The sequence below is a fragment of the Canis lupus genome, chromosome 14 (genome assembly GCF_048164855.1).
Source record: "Canis lupus baileyi chromosome 14, mCanLup2.hap1, whole genome shotgun sequence".
NCBI lineage: Eukaryota > Metazoa > Chordata > Mammalia > Carnivora > Canidae > Canis > Canis lupus.
In genome coordinates, this window is record NC_132851.1 from 45448282 (window position 1) to 45475026 (window position 26745).

Here is a 26745-nt window from a genome sequence, read left to right on the forward strand (position 1 = left end):
TCCCATGACTCAAAAAACCAGCTTGAGGTTGTAATTTGTCACCTAATTACTCAGTAAGGCTAAAATTAACAAGCAGCTTTTCCCATTTCCTGGATGTCTAACCCACCTGCAAGGCCCCTGTGAGCAGAAGCATCCTAATCAAGGAATAAATCCAGCTCAAGAATGCTACCGATCAAGTTACCTGTACCGGGTTACCAGGTTGGGGCAACCCATTTAGGCCTCTAGGCCGCAAATGATATTCACTAATTCATTTATCTGAAACTATGTATTGGATGCTAGACAGAACCTGTTCTATGCATCAGGAATTTTTTTTAAAAAATGAATAAAAGAAGGTCTTTGCTTTCATAAGGTATGTATAATGAGGGCTGGAGGACATAAATGGCAGAGATAAACACAAAGCTATATAAACAGATGAAATATTCAGTGATCAGATGTACCATGAAACTGATGGGAGCCCATCAAGAAAGCAGAAATCCCTCAAGTTTTCTCAAAAAAGGTAATTTAATAGAATTGGTTATAAAAATTGGAAGGGCTAGAAAAGCAAAAGGGAGAAGTGGTTGCTGGAGGGGCGAAGGAAACAGCTGACGTGCCCCTCCTTCCCCTTGCGCCACCGTGCTGGAGGCCGCGTCCCAGTCCCTGGGATCTCACCAGAGATGCTGTTCTAGATACAGTGGAATTGCCAGGTGAGGCGCTGCCTCTGCCCAGCTTCAAGTAGCTGGGATCCCCCTCCTGCTCCCGCACCATCACCCCCCTGTGACACTACCACACAGCTAGAGCCAGAATCCAGGCCTTCCCCTCCCCGTCCTTCTACGCTTCTGACAGGAAGCCAGTGAGACCGGGAGTCCAGCGAGACCGGGAGTCCAGCCCAGCAGCACCGTGTATGGAAGGAAGGTGGAACGTGAGGCACAGAAACACCGAATGGATGGCTGGCACAGGCCATCACAGAGGTTTTACTGAAAAGCTCAGGTAATCCCAAACCCGGAGCAGATAAGTCTTCCCTAGAAGAAAAAGAGGATGTATCAATCCAGTTTCTATTGCAGATAACAGAAGCTCATTTGGCTCACTTAAGCCGAAAGGGATTTAATATAGGGAGGTGGTACCTACAAAATTAAAGGACTGGAGTTGTAGGCTCCAGGCTGGGCCACTGGAAGTGACCCCCAGAGCCACAGTGCAGACTTGCCCCCCAAGGAAACCGACAGCACCGCCACAATCAGGAAGCTGGTCTTCAGGTAGCATCTATCACCATGTTGAATTGAGGGTCACAAAAGCTAAAACCAGAATTCCTGGTTCCAGAGCCATTGATATACTATATGAGCTATGCCAACAAAATGAGTGTGTCAAATACCACCTCTGACTTCACTTAACTCCCATCTAATCCAGGGAACCTGAGTCCCATCCATACTCTCAGTTGCAAAGGAATCTGGGAAACGTAGTTGTCTTTCCTGAAGAAGATCAGAACACATACTAGTGAAAGCCAACACACATCGTATCTGACACCGAAGGAATTCTGGGGTGAAATATCTAGCATGTTAGATGACATTTACAAGCTCCCAGAGAACAAGAGCCCCGACAGTTTTATTTATCACTATACCTCCCATAATTTTCCAGCCCCTGGCACACAGTCAGCACTCGATAAATACCTACTCATGGAATGGAGATTCACGTATGGGTGAGTGCCTGGTTTTCAAGGTAAGGTCGGTAACACAAAGCCAGGAGTCCTAATGATAAGAAGCAAGAATTCAGTAGTCTACAAACTTTTATTAGATACTATCTGCTAGGGACTTGGGGCGTAGGCTAGGCACTGAGGTACAGAAAGGAATGAAACCAGTCCCTGACTTCAAGGAACTCAGGGCCTGTAGGAGAAAGACAAAGAAGCCAAGTAAAATTCAACACGGTTTTGTGTGTTGTTCAAGGCAAGTGCGTAGTTGAGTTGATAAAAGTCAATTGGAAGCAGGAAGAGCTGTGACTAGTTGCCTTAGGTGTCTGCCTACTCTTCTTCCTACACTCAGTCACGGCTACCAATCCCTTTACTCTTCTCAGCCCACTTTTACCTTTGCATACTGAAATCTTTGAAGATTTTATAATGTTTGTATATATTTAACTTTGCCCTTTAAATTTCAGTTTTCCTGCTAAAGTTGAGTTGCTTATGGAGTAAATTTTATGAAGTAAATCACAGTTTCCCACTGACATCATCCTAATGTTATGTTATTCCCTCTATATGTTATTCCCTCTACCTGTTATTCCCTCTGGCAGGCAGGCCTGCTCCATCTATCTGGCCAAATCCTCTGCAAAGCCATCTCTAACCCCCTGAGGTTAACAGTTTGCTCAGCCTGCTACTAGACCACGAGATCCTGAAAAACAGTGTCAAGTCTGACCCACTGTATATCTTTAGTGACTAGAATAGTGCTTGACACACAGTAGATTCTCAAAAATAGGTGTATTGGAATGTTAAATGTAGTTTCCATTGATTTGCCCTGCCAATTTAGAGGCAGTTGGTGCTTCAGCAGAGGTCCTGATGGATATCCAGGAAGATGAGAGGTCGAATCCAGAGTTGTCCATGGCAGGGGACAAGAGTCAGCAAAGGCCTTATATTAGGGCCCTTGGGAAGGGGAGGTGAGCAAGCAGGTGTCTCTGATGAGCAGCACATAGAAGCTCACATAGAAACTGTGTTTGATCAGCCCTGTTTTCACTCCTACTAGAAACAAGCCACCCAGGGCCACAGAGTAATGATAGAGGCTTAATGAGGTCAAAAGCTGTAGGTGAATCCATCCCCAAACTGGGACAAGGGCAACAGTTTGTATTCAGGCTTTGATCTATAAATAGTATGTCTCTCCACAGAGAGTCTCTAGACACTAGGTTTAAGAACTCCCTCCCTAACAAATAATTACAGTTTAAATACATTGCCAACTAAGAGCAAAATCATGTGTAGTCTAGCTCAGAATAGGACAGTATCTCTTTGTGAAATGTGACTAACAAGGACCTGTCTGCATGAAAACCACTCCGGCCCCACATAAAGGTGAGCAAAGGGTATGGGGTATGCTAGTCTAAACCCCACACTCAGATCAGGTCAGACAAGAAGAGAGCTTTAAATTTCGGGTATATTGTCTTGGATTTTTTTAAAGGATTTTTTTAAACTAAATTGTACTTATTTTGATCCCATCGATGATTTTGAAAAAGCTTAACCTCTCACACCATCTTCCTGAATGGATATTGCTGAAGTATTGTTCATCACATAAAAAAAGGTGGATGGGAGAAATGTTTCCCAGGCCTAGCATCAGCACTTCTCCTTCTTCCAAGCCAGTTGGTTTGTTTTCATCTCAGAGGCATAGTGGATTTTTTAACTGATCCGATTTTGTGTTGATAGAAGGCACTTTTATGGCTCTGAAGAGAGACCGGTCCAGATGATCCTGGAAGCTCATTCATCTCCTCCTTCCCAGCAGAGAGCAGACTCAGCAGATCTCACTTAACCCCACAGAAGCACAGGCAGGTCCCAGTTGCTGAGTTCCTAAGGCTGTACCTTTATGATCAGGCCACTTCCTCCCCTGGGACCTTCCATTGTCACACAGTCACCTAGTCGTATGCAGATGTCTAGCCAATCCCTTAGAAAGTAAAGCATTACAAGGCGGGGCTCCTCTCTCCTCCGCTCTACTGGAATCTCAGCTAAAGAATCGGTCTACCTCTGATGAGCCTGAGCTAAGGGATAATGAGAATTTGGGGAAATTTGCACTGCACTACATCTTTGCTGGTAAAATTTTCTCAAATAAGCCCCATTCTTTCTCTTCTCCATGTCCTTTTTTAAAATTTAGTATTTTGTTTTTAACATATACGCCACACTGAAAAATAAGAAATATCAAGATAAATATAGTGAAAATTTCCCTCCTATCCCTATCACCCATCTACTTAGGTCCCCCAAAGGAAATAATTACTAGTTTGTCTTCTGACTTCCAGAGTTATTTTTTAAATACATATACAAGTATATATAATTATATTTTTGCTTTTCTCACATTTTTCACACAAATGTTAGTATGTTATAGCTGAACTTGGAATGAGGGGTGGGGCGAGTTTTTCTTTTCTATTTTTAAGATTTTATTTATTAGACACTCACCAGCAATATCTGACAATATTTGCTTCTCTACATGCCCAGCAACATAATGGGTTATCAATTTGTGGATTTTTGCCAGGTTGACAGGCAAAAAATATATGTATATTTTGATATATTGTTAATTTTAATTTGTATCTTTCTTATTATGATTGAGATTGGTCATTTTTCCCTTTTTAATGAACTGTCTTTTAATATCCTTTTTCCATTTTGTCATTAAGTTTTTGGTTCTTTTTTTGTTTGTAGAAACTATATATTAAGAAATACAGCCCTTATCTGCAATATGCACTATAATTATTTTTTATTATTTGCTTTTGATGTTGTTTATGGGGTTTTGCAATGCCTGAGGGTTTTTTTTTTTAATATAGACAATTCTGTCTTTTTTTTTTTTTTTTAATAAGTTCTGGTTGTTGTGTTACAGTTAGAAAGGCCTCCTCAATGCCAGGATTATAAAAGAATTCTCCCTCATTTTCTTCTAGTACATACATGGTTTTATTTTCTAGGTTAAACTATAATTAATTTGAAATTTATAATAATTCATGGAATGAAATAAAAGCCCAACTCTATGGAATGTTCTAGTGTTTCCACAATAAACATGATGCTGACTTTGAGACCGAGATAGATACATTTTACTATGTAAGGAAGTGTCCACCTATTCATATTTATTGAGGGACGTTGTTTTGTTAAAAGACTAAATGGCTATTATGTTTGGTCAAATGCCCTTTGGCACCTCTGTAAATAATTATATGTTCTCCTTCTCTTTAAATCTGTTAATATAATGAAGTATGTTACTAGATTTTTCTAATGTTGAATAATTTACACTCTTAGAATAATCCTCACTGTGCTTTATTATTTAATGTACTGCTAGATTTTGTTTAATATGCTCTACTTACCTTGTGAAAATAATTTGGAAGTGTTCATTCTTAACCATTACTTTGGAACTGTTTTAGTAATAGAATTATAAGTTCTTAAATATTTGAGTCTAGTGAGTGTCTGTCTGTTTGTAGGAAGTGAAATCAAGCTGTTTTGATCTTCCATGTCTCTCCTGATTTGAACTTAGCAGATGTTTTTTTTTTTACAAGAAAATCATTTATTTCATTCAGATTTTCTAATTTGTTTGCACAAACTGAAACAAAGTAGTCTTATGATTCTTTACAGTCCCCCTGTTTCCAAGGTGATTGCCCCTATGTGTTATTTATCCAGCCTGCTTCATTCATTTGATTAGACTTTTCTGTAGAATAGTTTCCTCAAACAGGCCCCTGGGTGATCTGTTCTCTGATCTCTGTATATCATCCCTGGAAAAAAGCAGTATCTTGGCATGGAATGGGACCCTTGGGTCTCACATTTGCTATCCTTTTTGTCTATAGATATTCTGTAGATGTTATCCCATAGCCTTTCCTTTCAGTATAAGAAGTCCAATATGTTTTCCTTTGAAAATACCTTGTACTTTCTGTCTGGAAAATTCTGAGCTTATTCTTCTATTCTTGGAGTTTAGGAATGATATCACAATTACCTAATACAATGAGACTTTTGATCTGCAGAATACTTTATTTATTTATTTATTTATTAAGCTCAAGAGAACTTGTGTTTTCTTTTTATTTATTATGACTCCTCTTCTTCTTTCAAGGATGTCTACTATTTATAGAGATCTCCTAGATGCCCTTTGTTTAAAAGCCATTATGTTTTCTTCATACTTTCCAAATCTCTATAATTTTGTTCTCTTTTGAGGTACTTCTTTCAAATTGTCTTCTAAGACATTAATCTGGCCTCACCAGTGACCATCTTCTCAATTTGTCTGAAACCTCTTTTATTAAAAATCTATATGTTTTATAGCACAAGGAAAGATTTTGTGCTCTAATCTAATATATTTAAGTGTACATATATATATGCATGTATATATAAATATGTATAGAGTCTTCCTATATTTTTAATAAGTGTGGGAAATGAAGAGTTAAAACTATTGTCTGCTTCCACCACTGGTTGTTTTCACTAGAAGCCATCTACTCTGGATGTTCTGCTTGTTTTTCTTCTCGGATTTCCTTATAAACATTTTTTTTCTACATGCGCTTTGGGGTTTGGGCCCAGCTGCCAGAGAAACATAAATGTAAAGAATGTTCTAGGTGAAAAGTAGGGTGAGCTCTTAGTAAGTGATCATTCTCCTGCTGATACACCAAGTGGTAGTCTTTCTCTCTGAGACAGCCTAACTTTTTAACACCCCCACCTCTCCTTAAAGGACTGAAAAAACAATTCCTCCAGTCACACAGCTGTTAGTACCCTTTATTTAATAGGCCCAAAGAGCCCTTGTCCCCAGCTTTAACCTCACTGTTCCAGTCTCCATCCAGAAACTCATGCCACTAGTCCCCAGACTCCCTCTAGTCCCAGAGAGGGTGGGAAGGAGAACCGATGACACCGTTGTTCACCAGATCCAAACAGAGTTGCAACATCACATTATCAGATCCTACTTCATGTGGGACTTTGGATTGGAAGTGGAAGGGAGACTCTCAGGGTTGAATTTAAGCCGCCATATTGCCTCCAGTCATTTTCCCCAAAAAAGGAGATTCTCATTCCAGAACTCGTAAATGGGATCCAGGGGGATCCATGATCCTCTGAAATTACCATCAAATTGTATTTATTTATGTATTTATCTATCTATACATATGTATGTATATGTTTCTGTGGAGTTTTTTAGAAGATTTTTTTAAAGAATTTACTTTTTTTTAGAGCCGTTTTAGTTTCACAGCAAAATTAAGAGGAAGATATAGAGATTTCCCCATATGGCCTGCTCCTAAACATCCTCCCCCATTATCAACATCCTCCCTACATGAGTGGTACACTTGTTACAGCTAATGAACCTATATGGACACATCATAATCACCCAAAGTCCGTAGTTTACCCCAGGGTTCATTCTTAGTGTCATGCATTCTATGGATTTGGATAAATGTATAATGACATGTATCCACCATTATAGTGTCCCACGCAGTATTTTCACTGCCCTAAAAATCATCTGCACTCTGCTTATTCATCCCTCCCCACCCCTAACCCCTGGCAATCACTGATCTTTTTAGTGTCTCCATAGTTTTGCCTTTTCTGGACTGTCACATAGAATCATATAAGATGTAGCCTTTTCAGACTGGCTTCTTTAACTTACTAACATGCACATAAGTTTCCTCCATGTCTTTTCCTGGCTTGACAGCCCATTTATTTTTGTTGCTGAATAATAGTCAATTGTCTGAAGTTACCATAGTTTACTTACCCATTCACTTACCAAAGGGCAGATGCCTTGGTTGCTTCCAAGTTTGAGCAATTATTAATAAAGCTCCTATAAACATCTGCAGCAGGTTTTTGTATGATTAAAAGTTTTCAAATCCTTTGGGTAAATACTGTGGAGCACAACTGATTACTTGATGACATGGTAAGAGTATGTTTAGTTTTTTTAAAGAAACTGCAAAACTGTCTTCCAAAGTGGCTGTGCCATTTTAATTCCCCACTAGCAATGAATGAGCATTCCTGTTGCTTCACATCCGGCATTTGGTGGTGTTAGTGTTCCAGATTTTTACCATTCCTATAGATGTGTAATGGTATCTTTCTATTGTTTTGATTTGCGTGTCCCTGAAAATATATAACATTGAGCATCTTTTCATATGCTTATTTGCCATTTGTATATATTCTTTGGTGAGGTATCTTTGGCCCATTTTTTGATCAGGTTGTTTGTTTTCTTATTGTTGAGTTTTAAGTCTTTTACAAATATTTTTTCTCCCAATCTGTGGCTTGCCTTCTCAAGACAAGCCTTGACTTGACTCAAGACTCTCTTGAGTTCAGAAGTTCTTATCAGATTACAGACTCTTATCTAAATTTGGTATAAACCCCCAATATACCAATAAGTCAGTATGCCAATAAGATGTAGATCACTCTCAGTCCACTAGGTAAAGAGGGTCTTACAGCCTCTCTGACACCAGAGAGTAAGTAAATATCTTCTATTTCTATGTCTGCACTTGGAAGATTACCCTTTGAAGAAAAGGCAAGTTCTTGGACCTAAAAGGAAATAGTTTTAAAGAGAAATAAAACAAGATGTATTGAGACATACCATAGTAAATAATAACCTCCATAGAGTGACAAAAATAAATATAAAACAGTTATGGTTCAATGAGTTTAAGAATAAGAATTCAAAAAAAGAGCTTCTTCAAGAGAAATTAGAAAAATTTAAAGCAATAAACTTAAGACAGGTTTATTTCCCCTCAAAAAAAGAAAAGCTTAAAATTTCTTACATTCTTGCAATAATATGTTGATGGTGATCCTTTGGCACATAGCACTCCACTTCTAAATTTTAAATATATTGTTTTTTAATCTCTTGAAAAAACGTTACTGGCTTTAATCAAAAGTAGGTCAGCATAATGCCTACTACATTATATGGTTATCTTTGAAATACAAATCCTATTAATTCTACTGGAAAAAATATTTGATGCTTTTTTATTTGAAGTGAATATAAATATAAATGAACTTAGAAATATCTTCTTTGTCTCTACCAGGTAGAAAGCGACAAATAAACCTTTCCATGTGCCTTAAATGATTTTTAGATTTTTAAATATATCCATATATTGTTTTTATACAAGTTAGTCCTTTAAATGACCATAATCCAGCTAAGCCACTGTGGGAGCAGAAGTGGAAAGGGAAAGAGAATAGACTTTAGGATAGACCTTTCTAATGCACTCTACAATCCTCTACACATTCCTCTTAAACTAACAAAAGCCCACCCTCATAAATATTAAGCTATACAAGTATTATCAAGAATTCATATAGTTCTTCCACACTTACTGCAGTAAGCATACTGTATAGAATTATCAATCACCTGAAACCTGAAATGTAATATTGTATGTGAAATATACCTTGAATTAAATTTTAGGTGAAAAATTCATATAGTTCTTAATTTTCATATAATTCTTAAATCAAAAATCGGGCCCATAATCAACTGAACCACCAGGCACTCCTAGCTATCTAGTTAACCAAAGAGTTCCCATCAGTAGATGCAAATTTTTCTTAAATTAAGAACTATATGGATTTTTCACCTATATATTAGATGTAATAAAAATATAAAATGGAAGCTTGCTTATATTCTAAAAGAAATGTATATTTACTTTTTAAATGTCCTGATCATATAAATGGGTATGTACAAATTTGGTCTTTCGTTATACTCCATCCTTTTACCCTTCCTGTTTCCCTTTTAATAAATATGTGCTCAATGATTACTGTTGTTAAATGATGTATACTAAAAATCTATGCTCAGATACTGGAATCCAGCTGTCCTATTACCTTTTTTTAAATTTCTTTTAGGGAGAAACAGAATGCGTGCAAACAGGGACAGGGGCAAAGGGAAAAAATCCCAAGCCGACTCCCCACTCAGTGTGGAGCAAAATGTGGGATCTCCGTAGATCATGACCTGAGCCCATATCAAAAATCGGGCCCATAATCAACTGAGCCACCAGGCACTCCTAGCTATTTAGTTAACCAAAGAGTTCCCATTAGTAGATGCAAAAGCAAATATAGAACAGTGATAACAGAAATCACTGGATGATCACAGAGCTTATGTCCATGAAGCCAGATGCATCCATCTTATCAGTGCTGCCACAACCAACCAACCCATCAGGAATAGTTCTCATCGTGAGACCTATATGCCATCCTGATTTAAAGTATTGTCATCTTACCACCACTTGCTGGGAATTTTCTCTCTGGCTCCCAGACTGTCTTCAAAATGAATTTCTAGACCAAATGAACTCTATTTAACTATACTAAATTTCTTGGTTTCAGATGGCTATACCACGGATGACATTGAGTTTTACTGGAATGGAGGAGAGGGAGCAGTAACTGGAGTCAATAAAATAGAGCTTCCTCAGTTTTCAATTGTCGACTACAAGATGGTATCCAAGAAAGTGGAGTTCACAACTGGTGAGGATATTTTCCCCAAAATGAAGTAGGAGCACTGTGAAAGAAAGATGATTCCTACCAAATGGAGATCTGATTTTTGTTTTCTTTTTTTCTTTTTTCTTTTCTTTTTTTTTTTTTTTTTTTTAACTCAGGGGCATATCCACGACTGTCACTAAGTTTTCGTCTAAAGAGAAACATTGGTTACTTCATTTTACAAACCTACATGCCTTCCACACTGATTACAATTCTGTCCTGGGTGTCTTTTTGGATCAACTATGATGCATCTGCAGCCAGAGTTGCACTAGGTAATGCATTCCCAGCACTGCAGAGAACTAGTACAATTCAACTTCAACCAATCAACCAATGTAAGAAATTATAGGCACGGGTGTCTATGAGAGCAAGTCAAAGAATGAGATGACCATTAATGGTCCTTGATAGTAAAGCACCTAAGTGTAAGCATTTTCAGGATGAATGTTTTACAATGAAATATCTTTTTAGCATTTTACCAAAAAACAAAATCTTGGAATCAATACTACCTATATAAGTGCTTCTTAGAGTCTACTTTTAAATTCTTATTACACTAATTTTTACTAACTTTGTGGTGATTTCCTCTTTGGTCCCTGCTTTTTACAGTAAAGAATATTAAAATTCATTATTCTCAAATGGATTTTGGAAAAGCTAAACCTTGTGACTATTAACAAGCTATGTCAATTGTTGGGCAATACTATCTTTCAAACATTCATGTAGATTTGAGTTTCCCTTAAACATAGCTCATCACACTTGAATAAGGCACAGACATTCATCAGCTATATTAATGATCTGTGATCAGGATGGAATAAAAATGGCTTCCTTCCTCAGGGAAGAAAATTGAAAATTAATCTTGCCATGGCTGAGTAATTGCTGCAAGCTGAAAGGCTATATTTGAGACTTTAGAGGGTTCCTTGGAAAGTTAGAATACGTAAGGTCTGTTTGATAAATCTGAGCATGTGTGGGTCTGCCTCATTATTTAATCCCAGAGTCCTTTTTTTTTTTAAAGATTTTATTTATTTATTCATGAGAGACACAGAGAGAGAGGCAGAGACACACGTGTACACACACACACACCAAATACATAACAGCATCATTTCCAGCTAAACTGACATTCACATCCCTTCTTTTGAGATTGCCAAACTGAGTTAGACGCTCAGTATATCCTTCCACACCTACACCAATAGTCATCTCTCTAGCTTATTTCTAATGGCTGAGTAATTTCTAATGGCTCACAAAGTCAAGTTCTGGAAGCCCCTTCTCAACTTTTGAACATTCAAAACTAAGGAAAGCCAACAAATAATGTATCACATCACAGGTATGAATCTGCACATATTATTTGGCCATGAATACGAGTTAAGGAAAAAATAATAGATGATGTGCACAGCAGGGAATAATTACTATCAAGATCATGAATTGTGGTTCTCTTTACACATCTATTCTCAAAGCTAATAATATTTTGATTAGAGATGTCAGCACACAAAAATGCTGACTTAATCTTTTCTTTGAAATGAATCTGTGCTCTTTTAAAACAACTAAATAAAAAAGGCATTTATTTACTAACCCAACTTGCCTAAAAATTTAAGCCAAGGAGTAAAAATGGAAGTGCAATTAGTGAATTTGTAAATAAACTGTTTATTTCTGCTAAGGACTATTAGTTCATAATTCTATGAACTAGAATTATATTAGGCAAAATTTAAATTTTTATTGAAAGAAATAAGTAAGACCATTCATGATGACATTTCATGAGAGTGCAGCACATTTGAATTCATCACTGCTCTGAATCATTTTAACTTTCTATATGGTAATCCTGACTATTCTCTTAAAAGTTGAATAATCAAATCAGGGAATTTATCTAAAATAATCTGACAGGTAAATGAGTGCTAAACTCTTTTTTTCCCCTTTTCATTTTCTACCTCCCATTATCTTTGCCAGCTGCCCTTTGTGTTTAATGTCCATTTTAACATTTCCTGTCTTTATTTTTAAGGACTGTCATCAAATTTCAGGTTTCATCCTATCCTCTCTCTGCTTTATTTTAAATGCCTTTGTTTAACACTTCCTTGCTTTTTTGCCCCTAGCTGGGTGATCTACAGCAAAATAACTAATGTCAGAATTTCTGTTTATTCAGCTATAAAACAGGAATAATATACATGCCCTATCATACTTAGTAAGCTGTCATTACAGCCATATAATATAAAGCATAGCTGTGTTTAAAAGTGTAATATGCTATATAAATGTGTAATATTAGTATTGCAGCATGAATTATCTATATTAGGTTCCAACTTCCCTTTTGCAACTTGTTTTTCTTAGTTGCATTTCAGCATCACTATCATCATCACCAAATATTATGCAGCCATGCAAACATTCTATGGTTAAGAAAGCTGCATTTAACAAAATAGACAAAACATCATTTTCCTTTTGAAAGTTTACAGTCTTAATCTTCTTCAACAAATCTAAGTTGAATTTTTCAGTCTTTTCTTGATTCCAGGGAACTAATTCATTCTTGACTCTGGAATCAAGAAGTAAAGGTAATACTTGAAAAACCAAAGCAACAAGATTATATCTAAAAATTACATAAATCAAGTGCTTGATGCAAATCATGAACTTTCTTACGTACTTCTTCTTTTAGAGCCGTCTCATTATGAATGATGCATTATTAGTGTAACAATGTGTAATGCTGATCTTATGGCCTGGATGTGTTATAGATAAATGGACTGACCTCAGACTGGTCACAAACTTCCATTGTGGGCATTAGTATCCCAAGGACAGATTTAGTAGGAAAGTGAGGGAGATGCTGAGAGAAGGAAGAAGATGTGTGTAACAGGACAAAGGACATTTGACAGTAGACAGTAAGCATATCAATGGGATTTTGATATGCCTTGCCATTTACTTTTCTTTTTCCTATGTGCACTATTTTTTTAAAAAATGTTTTCCAACCTCCCATTAATGGTACATCCTGTTTTATGATTTGTTCATGGACTGTATGGGGGAAGTCTGCAGCTTTGTCTTTCAAAATGTCTGCTCTTTCTGCCCAATGGTTTATGGCAATACTACCATCATTCTGGGGCACCACTACGGAAATTGCATCTGTCTCCCCATTCTTTAAAGGGCAGCTTAATGAGTACATTCAGCTAAGCTGTGTCTTTCTGTTTCGCAGGAATCACCACTGTGCTGACAATGACAACCATCAGCACTCACCTCAGGGAGACCTTGCCAAAGATCCCGTATGTCAAAGCGATTGATATTTACCTGATGGGTTGCTTTGTGTTTGTGTTCCTGGCTCTGCTGGAATATGCCTTTGTAAATTACATCTTCTTTGGAAAAGGCCCTCAGAAAAAGGGAGCTAGCAAACAAGACCAGAGCGCCAATGAAAAGAACAAACTGGAGATGAATAAAGTTCAGGTAATGTATTAAATATTCCTAACAATATTCTTCCAAAATGTATTAGCACCGTGGTTCTCAAGGCTCCCATAACGGGAAAAAAGTATATTAATATATCTTTAATATAGCTCAAATACCCTTCCTTTTTCCATGTTTGAGAACTGAGTATTAAAGAAGTTAGGTTGAAATTAACATAAATTAATAATGTACCTGGGCCTAAAATTCCAAGTCCATTATTCTTTCTAAACTATGTAGTTGTAAAACTCTATAAGAATAATGCCAGATTTGCTTGATAAATAAGTGAGAGAACTAAAGTGAATCAGTTCTGTACTAAGTGGAAATAAAGAAATATAGTCCAGTGGTTACAAACACAGACTGGAGTTAAACTGCTTGAGTTTGATTCCCAGCTCCACTACTACTGGCTTTATAACTTTAAGCAAATCAATCTACGTTACTCCTCATCTAACCTCTCTTTTCAGTGTGATCATCCATAAAACAGAGATTATTTTAGTATACCTACCTCACAGAGTTGTTATGTGAACTAGATGAGTATTTTTCTAAAGCCTAATATTTGTAACAATACTTGGAACATAGTGAGTGCTCATTATCACTATAGCTAGCTAGCTATTATCATTATAAATAAGACATTGTCACTATTTTTCTTTTGCTTTACAATGGTAGATCCTATGACCTATGCTTTTGCTGGGTGGAATTAACTAAAATTAATACCCTTTTTATTCTTTGAGAACATATCTTTAGCCTCTACTTCTATGCCACATTTCACTGAAATCAAATTATGTACATTGAAATACGATATCCACTATAAATTGTTTTCAAGATGGCACACACAAATATTCATTTATTTAACCTCTGTTCTGAGCATTAGAAATACTTCTCTGAAGGAGACAAAGTTCCTGGCTCAGCTCTCATAGAGTTTAGATTCTAATGTGGGAAGACAGGCAATAAACATGTAAAAATGTATTAAGAAGATAATTTCAGGTTGTAGTAAGTGCTCTGAAGAAAATAAAACAGAGAAATGGGTAAGCGAATGATTTGGAGCAGATTCAAGGGAACAAGGAATGGGAATGTAGAGCAGGTGATGAGAAAGACCTGTCTGAGACATGACCAGTGGATCTGAGACCTAAGAGGTGAGCAGCAGTAACCATGCTGTGCCTATACCACGCAGAGGAAATGAAAGTACAGAGACTCTGAGGAAGGAATTGCTTGATGTGGGCCAGTACCAAGAGAAGACTAATGTGGCAAGAGTATAGCAAGTGAGGGAGAAAATGTAGAATGAGAAGTGGTTGGAAAATCAGGCAGAAGCCAAACTATAAATCTTCCAAGTTGTATCTTCATGATTTTGGTGGGACACCAAAACTGGACAAACACTGTCAGGTAACTAGTGAGCAAAATACCAAACAGATTCAGCCAAATGGTCAAGATCCAAAGTAGCTCATCCAAATACATTTTTACTCTTATGTGAAATATTAAGCTGGATTCTATGGGAGAAGGAGAAAGCATGATACTTGCCCTCAAGAATCTTCTGATCTTCCTCGGAAAGAAAATTATACTCTTAGGAGGCAATTAGATTATAAAATGAAACAGGACAGCACCTATCTTGAGGAGTATATCTGAAAGTAAAAGGCTTCCCATTGTCAGATTGTAACCATACCGACTTTAAAAGTATGTTAACAGAATTTTTTTAAGGCTACCTCATTTCTGCCTTATCTCATTCCTATCTCAGTTGCCTTCCAAGCCAAAACTGGTCTTCTGAATGGCTTGGAATGTGTGTTAATTGACATATCATGGGGGGAAGGCCTACATAAATAAAGTGGCATAGGTTCACTGGTAGGAAAATCCAAAGATATGAACTTGAATGGACATTCAAAAATAAGTAGAATTTAGAAAGGTAACAAGGACACATGATGAGATGAGCACTGGGTGCTATACTATATGTTGGCAAATTGAATTTAAATAAAATATTAAAAAAAAGAAAAATGGAAAAAAAATAAAATTAAAATTAAATCAGCATATTCTTTGACCCAGTTTTTGTTGAAAAAATAATTAGATCCACATGTAAAGTCATTTGCACTAGACTTGCAGTACAATTCTTTTCCTAGAAATGAGAAATTGAAATAAATCTAATTGTTCAATAAAATAAAACTATTCAAATAAAATTAAAAAACAAAGAAGGTAACAAGGAGAAAACAGAGCCTTTCAGTTTACTAGAAAAGCAATGTTCCCTAGAAAGGTGATTAAATGGCACGCTCAAGTAAACTGAAATCAATTCATTCAGATCATTACAAAGATCATGGAAGAACTTAGCCAAACTCTTTGGTCATTGCCTTGATTCCACCCCAGGATATCAGAGAACTTCTCTAAGCTGCTATAGGACAAATAAAGACAAAAGGAAAGCCTGTATGTCATATCATATCTAAATGTATAACATATATTGCTCTGAAGAGGACTTAGTGACTACACTAATAAGTAAAATGTGTCTATCTAACTATCTTTATGTCATGAGCAGGCTGTTTGAGTAGCACTGGGCTTAAACATAGTAAGATTTCCCTGGATCTCAAATTAGAAAACTTTTATTCCAGGTGAATTGATATTTTAAGATTTGAATCCCAGTAGAAAGGGTAGAAAAATCCGCCCCAGTTGTCAGGAGATGAAACACTTAAAGAAGATAAAAATGTAGGGGCACCTGAGTGGCTCAGTGGTTGAGCGTCTGCCTTTGGCTCAGGTCGTAATCTCAGGGTCCAGGGATCAAGTCCCACATCGGGCTTCCCGCAAAGACCCTGCTTCTCTCTCTGCCTACATGTCTCTGCCTCAGTCTGTGCCCCCCGCCCCCCGGATAAATAAATAAAATCTTGAAGAAGAAGAAGAAGAAGAAGAAGAAGAAGAAGAAGAAGAAGGAGGAGGAGGAGGAGGAGGGGGAGGGGGAGGAGGAGGAGGAGGAGAAGAAGAAAGAAGAAAGGAGAGGAGGAGGAGGGGGAGGAGGAGGAGGGGGAGGAGGAGGAAAGAAGAAAATAAAAATGTGTTTTTATCCATGAAAAGCTAGACAAAAACTCCACAAATACTTTTCACAGAAACACAAAAGACAAAATAAATAAATCATGTTAAGACATGAAAGAGTAGTTTATATCAGACTGACCCTTCTATGGATTAAAAATTATAAACCCTGAGCAAAAAAATTTTTAAATCTGCTTGAAGACATAGCAGAGTAACTAAAAAGAAGCAAAAACAAAAAGAGAATCAACCCTCAAAGAAAGGGAATGACACTGTGAAATCTCTATACATCTTTGCCCTGAGGCCTCTCCCCAGTCTGGGGGATGTGGGACAGCAGAATTTCAGGAAGAACAAAAACAACAACAAAACAAAACCCCTACAGTTTTATTGGTCTGATGAATCAGAACTTGGAGTTTGATACTTCGAGAGTTCCTAGATATCTTAGAAAGAAGTGAGCCACAAAAGAAACTCAAAATCTGAATATCACCTTCCCACAAATCCAAGGTTCATCCCTGAACTACAAAATGCACAAAATGTTAAGAAGTCTGGAAGGGAAAAATAGCTGACAGGCTGAAAAAGAGCAAAAATAAGGGATTCTCCTTGAGTTAAGGAAGAACTAAAATAGACCCACACTAACTACACATGAAACCAAGTCACTGTACATTCTAGGTGACCTATTAGTAATTTAACTGCCTGTTAAAACAAAACTCAACACTTGTTAGGGAAATAAACAGAATCCTGAGTCTCTACAGTGCATCATCGACATAGTATCTAATAAACAATTACTAGGCATGAGAGAAAAAAAAAAAAAACAAGAAAACATGCTCAAGAGAAAAAAATTAGTTACTAGAAACAGAACTACAAAAGTCTCAATGTTGGCTTAAAAGATAAGGACCACAATTAATAATAATAACTACAGTTAATATAAGTGAAAAACTCATAGGTAATAGCTCCAAACAGAAAACAACAGAAATATCCTGTAATAGGCAAATTGTCAAGCAAACTGTAGTATATTCCTACCATGGACCACTAGCCCAATAAAGAGTAATGCACTAGTGATACATACAACTTGAATGGATCTCAAGGCCATTATGCTGAGTGAAAAAAAAAAAGCCCATCCTAAAAGATTAAACACTGTATGATTCCATTTATTGTAATATGCCTGAAATAACAAAATTACAGAGATTGAAGAATGAATTAGTGGGTGCCAGGAGTTAGTGATAAAGGGGAGGGATTAAGTGTGATTAGAAAGGGGTAGCATGAGGCAGATCCTTGAAGTTGTGGAATAGTTCTGTATCTGGCAGTGGTGCTTATGTGAATCTTCACATGTAATGGAATTACGCAGAACAAGACACACTTTACATCAATGTCAGTTTCCTGGGTGATATTGTACAATAGTTAAGTAAGCTATAGTCAATGGGAGAAGATGGGCGAAGGGTACATGGGACCTCTCTGTGCTGTCTTTGCAGCTTTTTAGGAATCTACAATAATTTCAAAATAAAAAGTTAAAAAATCCATAGGAAGAGATTAATTTAATATATGAAAAGATGGGGTGTTTCAGAAAAAGATTTAAAACTATGAAAAAAACCAATGGAAATCCTAGAATTGAAAAATGCATTAGATGGATTAGCATCAGATTTTATACAACAGAAGAAAGGACTAAAAAACAGAAGAAGAAGGGACACCTAGGTGGCTCAGCAGTCGAGCATCTGCCATTGGCGTGATCCCGGGGTCCTGGGATCAAGTCCCACATCAGGGTCCCCGCAGGGAACGTGCTTCTCTCTCTGACTGTGTCTCTGCCTCTCTCTGTGTGTCTCTCATGAATAAATAAAAAAAAAAAAAAAAAAACAGAAGATTGGGGTGCCTCAGTGGCTCAGTCATTAAGCATCCGACTCTTGATTTGGGCTCAGGTCATGATCTCAAGGAGGTGAGAGCAAGCCCGTCACTGGGCTCTGCACTGAGCATGAAACCTACTTAAGATTCTCTCTCTCCCTCCCTCTATTCCTTCCCTCCATGTGCGTGCATGCTTTCTTTAAAAAGAGAGAGAGAGAGAGAAGGATTAGTGAAATTAAAGGTAATATTGGCCATTTCTCAATTTTTCCATTGCATTAGGCCTTGTCATAAACGCTACTACCTCAGAGATGCTTTCCCTGACCCCCCACTGTTGATTTGTATTTCGTACCATTATTTGTCCTCATCACATCCTGTGCTTTTCCACAATACTGAGTACATGTTTGTTTACTTATCTTTTAATGTCTATCCCTCTGTTAAGCTGCAAGTTTCCAAAGGATGGGCATCAAGGTTCTTGTCTATTATTGTTTATTGTGCTTTACTCAGTGGCTAGAACAGAGAGAAAAACAAATATCTGTTGAATGAATAAATTCTAGAGAAGCCTTCTGATTCAGGATGAGTTCTTAGATACCACCCAAGGTACTGAGCATTACATCATAATGTTTTATAAAACTCTTACATATTCATAATAAGTAAGAAAAAGAGAATTTCTGTAGTCCACTTTAGCTTCTGCTCCAAACTTTCTTACTGTTTCTATCACTTTGATTTTTAATAATTTTAAAGCATGATTTATATCAATCCCCACTATTCTTTCTGAATCACAGTGTCCTATAACAGCAGATAGAATCTTCAATAACAAAGCAAGTGTATTACTTCATCTGGTCTGTGTATTATCTCCAGCAGTTAAGATAATAATGCAACCTGTGTGGTATTTAAAACTGCTACCCCCTGGTTAAATTTAAAAAATAGAAAATGATAATCAGATTTTTCCTTTCATATAATGGTTGGATGATCCTCCCTTTTCTTTTTAGATACATGTAAACAGTTGGATTCAAATAATATATGTGCTATGGTCCCAGACAGTTTTCATTTAAGGGACCCTAATATTTGCCTTGGTACCATAGCCCACAGCGTGGCATCGTTCATTTATTACACATTACTTTTGATAGCCTTGGCCGGGCAGTCATGTCAAGTGTTATCTGTACTGAAGCTTCAGAAGTGCTTGCTTTGCCTTGATTTATATTTCCACCAGCTGCACTGAAGCATCTTTTTATAGGAGTACAGATGCTGAATCCAGACATTAGGAGAGTTTCAACCTCCAAGGTGATAAAAACTGTAGATTTATGAACCCCTCAGGCATCATTTGAAGCTAGAGATGGTATTCAGAGTTTGGAAAGATAGATTTCACAGTGTAAGTAGGCTGTAAGTAAGCTGCTCTGGGCCACTATTACATTAACCTGGCATATATACGTGGTTGTGTCGGTTGGCAACATACCTGCCACTTGCAAAGAGATCCACGTAAGGTAGAATGGTTGCATGGGCATTCTATAATCAGATACTGATTCAAAATCATTTGAAGTCATGGTGGAACACCAGTGGGATCTGCCAAAAATTCACACCAAACACACCATTGCCACCCCAGACAGTGAGACATAGAATTTCCCTTCAGAATCAGATATTGACACTGTAACCTGGCCTCTTTTCTCCCATGCCTATTCTCTGTGGTGTGTTATCTACATCTTCAGACACTTTTAGACAATTACACTTTCAGACAACTTTCTATATGGAAATCAGCTCTGTGCCGTGATTAATTCCAGGACACAAAATGCCTGTGCAAACAGGCATCCTAAGGGTCAACAGCTCTTTCCTTAAAACTAGCTTGAAACAAATGGATACCTACATTAGCCTTTGAGCTCAGGACGCACCCCACGTCGCTGCCTTGTCCTCAGGCCAACTAGAACACTTCTCTCAGCCTTTGATGAAATTTTCACATTTCTGACTTAGTATCTTGGATTTCCGAGAAATTCAGGCAGGACGTTTGATTTCTAATGACAGCCTGTGTTAGCAGTTCATGAACTTCTTTAGCCCTCAAATCTCTGTCCAAATCTGGCTCAGTTCATGCCTTCTTCTCCAGTCTTGGCTTAATGTAACTAGATGCTTCAGCAGTCTCATTTTCCATTCGAGGAATTTCAAAATCAGTCTCCTTCCTCTCTCCTTCCCTCCTTCTCCATCTTTCTCTCTCTCTTTCTCTCTCATTTTTCTCTCTTGCATCTAGTGTCCATTTTCTTCTATACCCAAACAGCTACGAATCTTTTGTAAATGAGAAAGAAATTGAATTTATTTAACAAGCTTGAAAACAAGGTGGGGGTTTTTGCCACATACAACTGCAGGGTCTGTAAATGGTTGTAATTTCACACGTGCCTGTATCCACATACTAAACAATGTCATCAGGAAGCATCTGTCTTCATCTTTTAACTCTGATTTCCCTTATATTGGCTTTAATTTCGGTAGACCCATCCCTCATGGTGGTTCCAAAATGCTCAGGTTTACAGGTTCAGAGCTCTACAACCCTAACCCAAAAGTGCTATCTTACACCCAAGAGTTACAACAAAAAAAGTCTTAGGATTGAGTCTTTTGGATCAACGTGAGTCATATTGTCATGCAGAAATCAATCTCTCTGACCAGAAAGATGGAAAACACTAGATGCCCAGGTCCAGGTCACATGCCTGCCCTGGAGTCTCAAAGATGCAGTTAGGCCCACCTCAAGCACATGCACCAAGGAATGTCAGGTAATGTGATCAGAAGAAAGTAGGATGGAATCAGATCGAACCATTAGGCATCCACCATAATCCAGAGATTATGGATTTAGATCTGCTTGAAGGAAAATATCCATTCTCCTTAATGTGGGATCCAGCGCCAACTGTGATCTCAGTTCTGCTTTCCTCTTCTGCTTCATTCCTCCTCTCTCTGCCCTTCACCAACACAGTCTTTGTTCCAGAAGTACAACTCACAGGTTTCCCAAATTGCCGTGTCTTCACTCTTCAGTAACTTTGGCGTGTTCCCCAGAATTCACCTCTTGACTTATGTCTTCCCTCATTTGTCAGGCTAGGTTGGTGCTCCTCCTTTCCACTGCACACTATGCTTACCTTTTTTTTTTTAATTTGAAAAATATTTAACAAATATTTAATGAGGGCATACTATGGGAATATTCTCTATGCACTGGTTGTAGTCAGCAATTAATAAAACAAAACCTTTCATTTGGGTGACAGAGAAAGACAATAAACATCATAACACAAATACATCACACTCAACGAACATGGCACCTACAAACACACTTATGATGCCAGATACTAATAAATGCTATAAAGAAAAACAGAATAGGCCTTGAATGCAGACACTGTATCTTCCACTTCTGGGATTCCAATGCCTGTCATAGAGCCTGGCACAAATAAGGGACTTAAATGACTTTTATTTATTTATTTTTTTAAAGATTTATTTATTTATTTATGGTAGAGAGAGAGAGGCAGAGACACAGGAGGAGGGAGAAGCAGGCTCCATGCCGGGAGCCCAATGTGGGACTCGATCCCGGGACTCCAGGATCACGCCCTGGGCCAAAGGCAGGCGCTAAACCGCTAAGCCACCCAGGGATCCCCCTTAAATGACTTTTAAACTAATAAGTGAACTAATGAATTATTACAAAACCAAACAGGATGCTCTTAAAATTCATGTGTAAGTGGAAACTTTTTTTCCTATTATATGCCTTTTGTTACAAAAGAAAATTTTGAAGCCTCTCCTAAAGTGAGAACTGTTTGGTATCTTTCAAAATTTAAAGATATATATATAGTAGATATTTCTTAATGAAAGACATTTATTTTGATTAGGGGTAGTAGGTGGTGACAATAGGTGTGTATTATCTTTCAGCCTGTGTTGATACCTTTTTTTTTTTTAGAGAGGGATGGGGGAGAGAGAGAAAATCTTAAGCATACTCCATGCCCAACACAGAGTCTGACATGATGTGGAGCTACACAGGGCTCAATCCCAAAACCCTGAAATCATGACCTGAGCCAAAATCAAGAGTAGGACTCTTAACCAACTGAGCCACCCAGGTGCCCCGATAATTTTCTCAGCAATCCCTTCTCCTAAAATCTCTATATTAGAATCTAAAGTGATTGATAACTTCACTCTGTCTGTACATCATGATATTCTTTAGTTGGGAGGAATAAAGTATAGAAGTGCTTTCTTGATTATCTTAGGAATCGACCGACGGCTGGACAGTAAGATCACACCTAATGTGACATAGTAACAAGGACTCATCTACATAAGTGTAGTATCCCACAAACCCCAAGACATTCATATGCACATTGACATCACACATTTTAAATATCTCCTTTTCCACTATGTGAAAAGTAATGATTACCAAAGTGACCAAAAAGCACTTTTATTTACCTAAAGGAAACCTTACCAAAGAGATTTTATATATGTTCGATTTGCCAACATATAGTATAACATCCAGTGCTCATCCTATCACACGCCCCCCTCAGTGCCCGTCACCCAGTCACCCCATCCCTCCGCCTCCTCCCCTTCCACTACCCCTTGTTCATTTCCCAGAGTTAGGAGTCTCTCCTGCTTTTCCTAATTTTTCCCCCTCAGTTTCCCTCCTTTCCCTTATAATCCCTTTCACTATTTTTTGTATTCCCCGTATGAGTGAAACCATATGTTGATTGTCCTTCTCTGATTACTTCACTCAGCATAACACCCTCCAGTTCCATCCACATTGAAGCGAATGGTGGGTACCAAAGAGATTTTGGGTGAATATTTTAAAGAGATTCACTGAAGATGAATTTGAAAAATGGCCTTTATTTGCATCATTCAGAATTCAGTGAATTTGCTGCTTGTAATGCATTTTATATTTAATTATAAAAAGCATTCATCTCCAAAATTGGGACTCTCTAGTAGTATATAAAATACTCCTACGTATAAAGTAGTTTCTGTTTTCTTGTTTCTATCATCTCTCTTCACAGTTCAATAAATTCTCACTAACATCAACCTAAGAAATTACCCCCCAGCCTTCATGTCATGTATCTCTCAGGCTTGACGTGCATATTTGTAATTAAGCCTTAGCTGTCTGAAATAAGCTTCTTTATGGATTTTTAGCCACACCAAAGTCAGCCAGGACTCTTGGAATGCTGGTGTAAAATGCTGACTGGGAAGACCTTCATTTAGAATGAAATGAGCTCAAATTTTTATTTTGAACAATAGATACAGATGCACAATTCGTGTCCGAGAATCAGCACCCTAGAGATCCTAGCCACTTACGTATCCTTGGCCATTGAAACTCAGAGTTCAGACAGACGACTCCCAAGTCTGAGTTTCAGTTCCTCATTGTGTAGACATTTACTCCGCCCCTCCTTAGCAGTATCAGCCTCTTTTCCAGAAGAGCAGGAGAGTGTACAGTGATGAGCAACAACAGCAACAATAGAGCAGCTGCCCTCCTGGGGTGTACATTTCAGTTCAATAAGAAATGTGTAAATAAATACATGATACAATGGCAAAGGATGCTAATTGTGGTGAAGAAAATGGTGAGGAGCTAATCAGGAAACAGTCTGAGCAAGATCATTCCAGAAGAAACAGCAGGTGACAATGCCCTGAGCACTTAGGAGCATCAAGGGACAGCCAACAAAGGACCAGTGTGGGTGGAGCAGGGAGCTGAAGGGTCAGAGCCATAGGAACTGAGGGCAGAGGTCCTGTAGGAGCTCCGGTCACACAGTGCTTTGCGGATTTGGGCGAGAAACCTGGATTTTATTCTGTCTTGTGAAGTAGCTAGATTTAAACAGAGGAGACACGGTGTGGTTTACATTTTTTAGGTACCATTCCAGGTGCTGTGTGGAGAAAAGGCCACAGGGCCTTGTTCCTGGAAAGAGGAAGATAGATTATGCAGCAAGACATGATGATGGGGAAGAAGGGTCAGAATCAGGGTGTGTTCAAGAGTAAAGCCATTAGGATCTGCTCAGACACTGAATGGGAGAAACGAGGCAAAGAAAGGGATGCAGGATAAATTTAGCTACCTGAATATCGTTCTGGAAAATTGCCAATTGTTTCATTTATCTTTTATGTCCCATCTCTGTTTCCTAAATAATAGAGTGTGGATTTGTTTACATTTCTGTAGGCTTGTACTTAATCTTCTATAGCTTCTTGAAACAACATTAAAATCTCCTCCTCTGCCACTAGTTGTCAGGACACGGCAAAGAGACATGTAAGTCACCTCCAGCAAAGCCTCTCCTTCTCCCCCCCCGCCCTCCCCCAACCAAAAAGTCTCAGGAATTGGAGACTAAGGGATTGGCATTTGGCAGCCCCGGGGAGAGCTGATGACTATGGCAACCGTGTGACCGTGGTACGTGCTGTGAGCAGGATGGACAGAGGTGCGAGTCTGCGCCCTCCAGGTGAAGGCAGCCACTCGCCCCAACAACCTCAATTAAACAGACTGTGGGCTTCTGAAGGGAGCTCCTTCCGCGTGAGCATCACATTCCTTGGCTTCCTGTGCTGTTCTTCAGAACCACCCAGCAAATGTGAATCTGATTGAATTGGCTAGCAAGAAGGAAATCACTTTCTGTTTGCAAAGGAGATTGCGCCCAGAGGTATTTCTCAACGGGGCTCTAAAACTACCACTGAAAACGAGCTCATATTTATTCCCATTACACTGAAAGGAGTTCTGCTATATTTACATATTGAAAATATCCAGTACAGCTCAATTCAGTGAGAGGCAACATTTCTCGAGGCCTAAGGCACCAGTTGAGGATGTTGGGGATGGAGGGAAGGAGGGAATGAGTGAGATGGAAGGAGTGGGACAAAAGCCAGCCCCAGGGTAGAAAGTGAGTTTGTAGGTTAGCTCAGGCTTCCGTTGAGGGAAGCCATGTGGCCACCATAGCAACATCCTAGTCTGAACACCAGGCTCATGGTCTTTGCCACGGCCTGTGTATCAGTCAGCGTCGTCCAGAGAAGCAGAGCCAGGAGGCACAGAATCAGTAGGCATACGGGAAGAGATTCACTTCAAGCACTTGGATCCTACAACCGTGTGTGGGAAATCTGTAGGGCAGGCTGGAAATCCAGGCAGAAGTTCTTCTCCAGGAGACTTCAGGTTTTGCTCTAAATACTTTCCCGTGATAGGCCGAAGGCCACCCACATCATCAAGTGGAATCTCCTCCACTTACAGTAACTGATGGGAAATGTCACATCTACAGGACACCTTCACAGCCCTGTCTAGACTAGAGCTAGACTAAACAAACAAGTAGGCGACAGCCACGGTTTACCAGCATGCCCTTTACCACCTGTACTGTTATTCATTCATTCATTCATGCATTAGATATTTATGGAATGCTTCTATGCCATGCACTTACCTCTGGGAAGACAGTAGTGTGTAAGATGAAGTCCTTGCCTCTTAGAGCAACATTCTTTTGGGACACCCGGGGGGAGGAACAAGTTGGCTAAGAAGAGTTGTGCTCTATTTTTAGATTAAGAAGCCTTTAAACCTCCTTGCAGAGCTATTGTGTAGGTTGTTCAGCAGTAAGGTCCAGGAGAAAATAAAGAAACATGCACTATAATTTTTTCACTCGTTATAATGAAATCTGAGTATGAATGTAAAGAAAAACATGCCCCAAATCACCAAGTTAGTATGCTGCCTATTTGTTTCCTAATATGCTAAAAGCAAGATGCATAGCTACTTTATTTTCTCCGTAATGCTATCCGTTTTTTGGTTTTTTTTTTTTTCCACTAATTTTACAAGGTAGGAGGGTATTGCTGGTTTTCTTCCTTAAGAATGTAAATGCCAATAGTTGAGGAACTCTGTGTGTTTGGTTACTATCTTCCCAGAACTTAAAACCAAGATAGTGTGGTTGGGGAGCACTCTACTGCATGAAGGAAGGCGAGGGCTCACCAGGCAGCAGCTGGACTGTTGCCCCCCCCTCCCCCCCCTTGCCTCGGGTCCTTACACAGCTTCCCCTGATATGTGGTTAGCAGGCTTCAAGGACGCCTTCAGGAGGAAGGTTAGAGAAAGGTTTTGCGGGCAGAGAGCGGATCTCGTGTTCACAAAGGAGCAAATTCAGAAAGTCTGTTGGAAAAAAATTAATAACCGAAGTTTGAAACAGATCACAAGTACTCGTCTGAGGAAACTAGTTAGAACCAATCAGAGGTGAAGGGCGTCCCAGGACGTGTGCAGGAGAGTGTGACATTAAGGGGCTTGATTACCTGAGATCTAAATTTCTAAAATGTGGGACGGGATGTCCTCTTACTTAGGAAGGGGCCGATCTCTGCATCAGTGTCTGGAATAGCGCCTGACACATGGTGAGCACTCAGTAAACACTGAAAAAATGAATGAGGGATGAATGAATGATTAGCATTTTAAATGTTTATCCGTGGTACACCTGAAATTGCCTCCCGTAGTGCATAAAGTGCACGTCCCTAAGAGGGAGTGAGGCGAGGATGAACAGTCAGTGGGTCCTGGGGGCAGATCCGAAGCCTCAGTC

General features: G+C 38.6%; 1 protein-coding gene across 3 annotated transcripts in view; it reads left to right on the plus strand.

The window, feature by feature from the left end:
• Positions 1–26745, plus strand: part of GABRB1 (gamma-aminobutyric acid type A receptor subunit beta1) — a 362570-nt gene that overhangs the window by 325206 nt on the left and 10619 nt on the right. For all 3 annotated transcript variants that reach the window (XM_072774949.1, XM_072774951.1, XM_072774950.1), the window contains 3 exons: positions 9902–10039; positions 10171–10323; positions 13203–13447. In XM_072774949.1, the coding sequence (XP_072631050.1) occupies positions 9902–10039; positions 10171–10323; positions 13203–13447 (536 nt within the window). The remainder of the gene's footprint in view (positions 1–9901; positions 10040–10170; positions 10324–13202; positions 13448–26745) is intronic.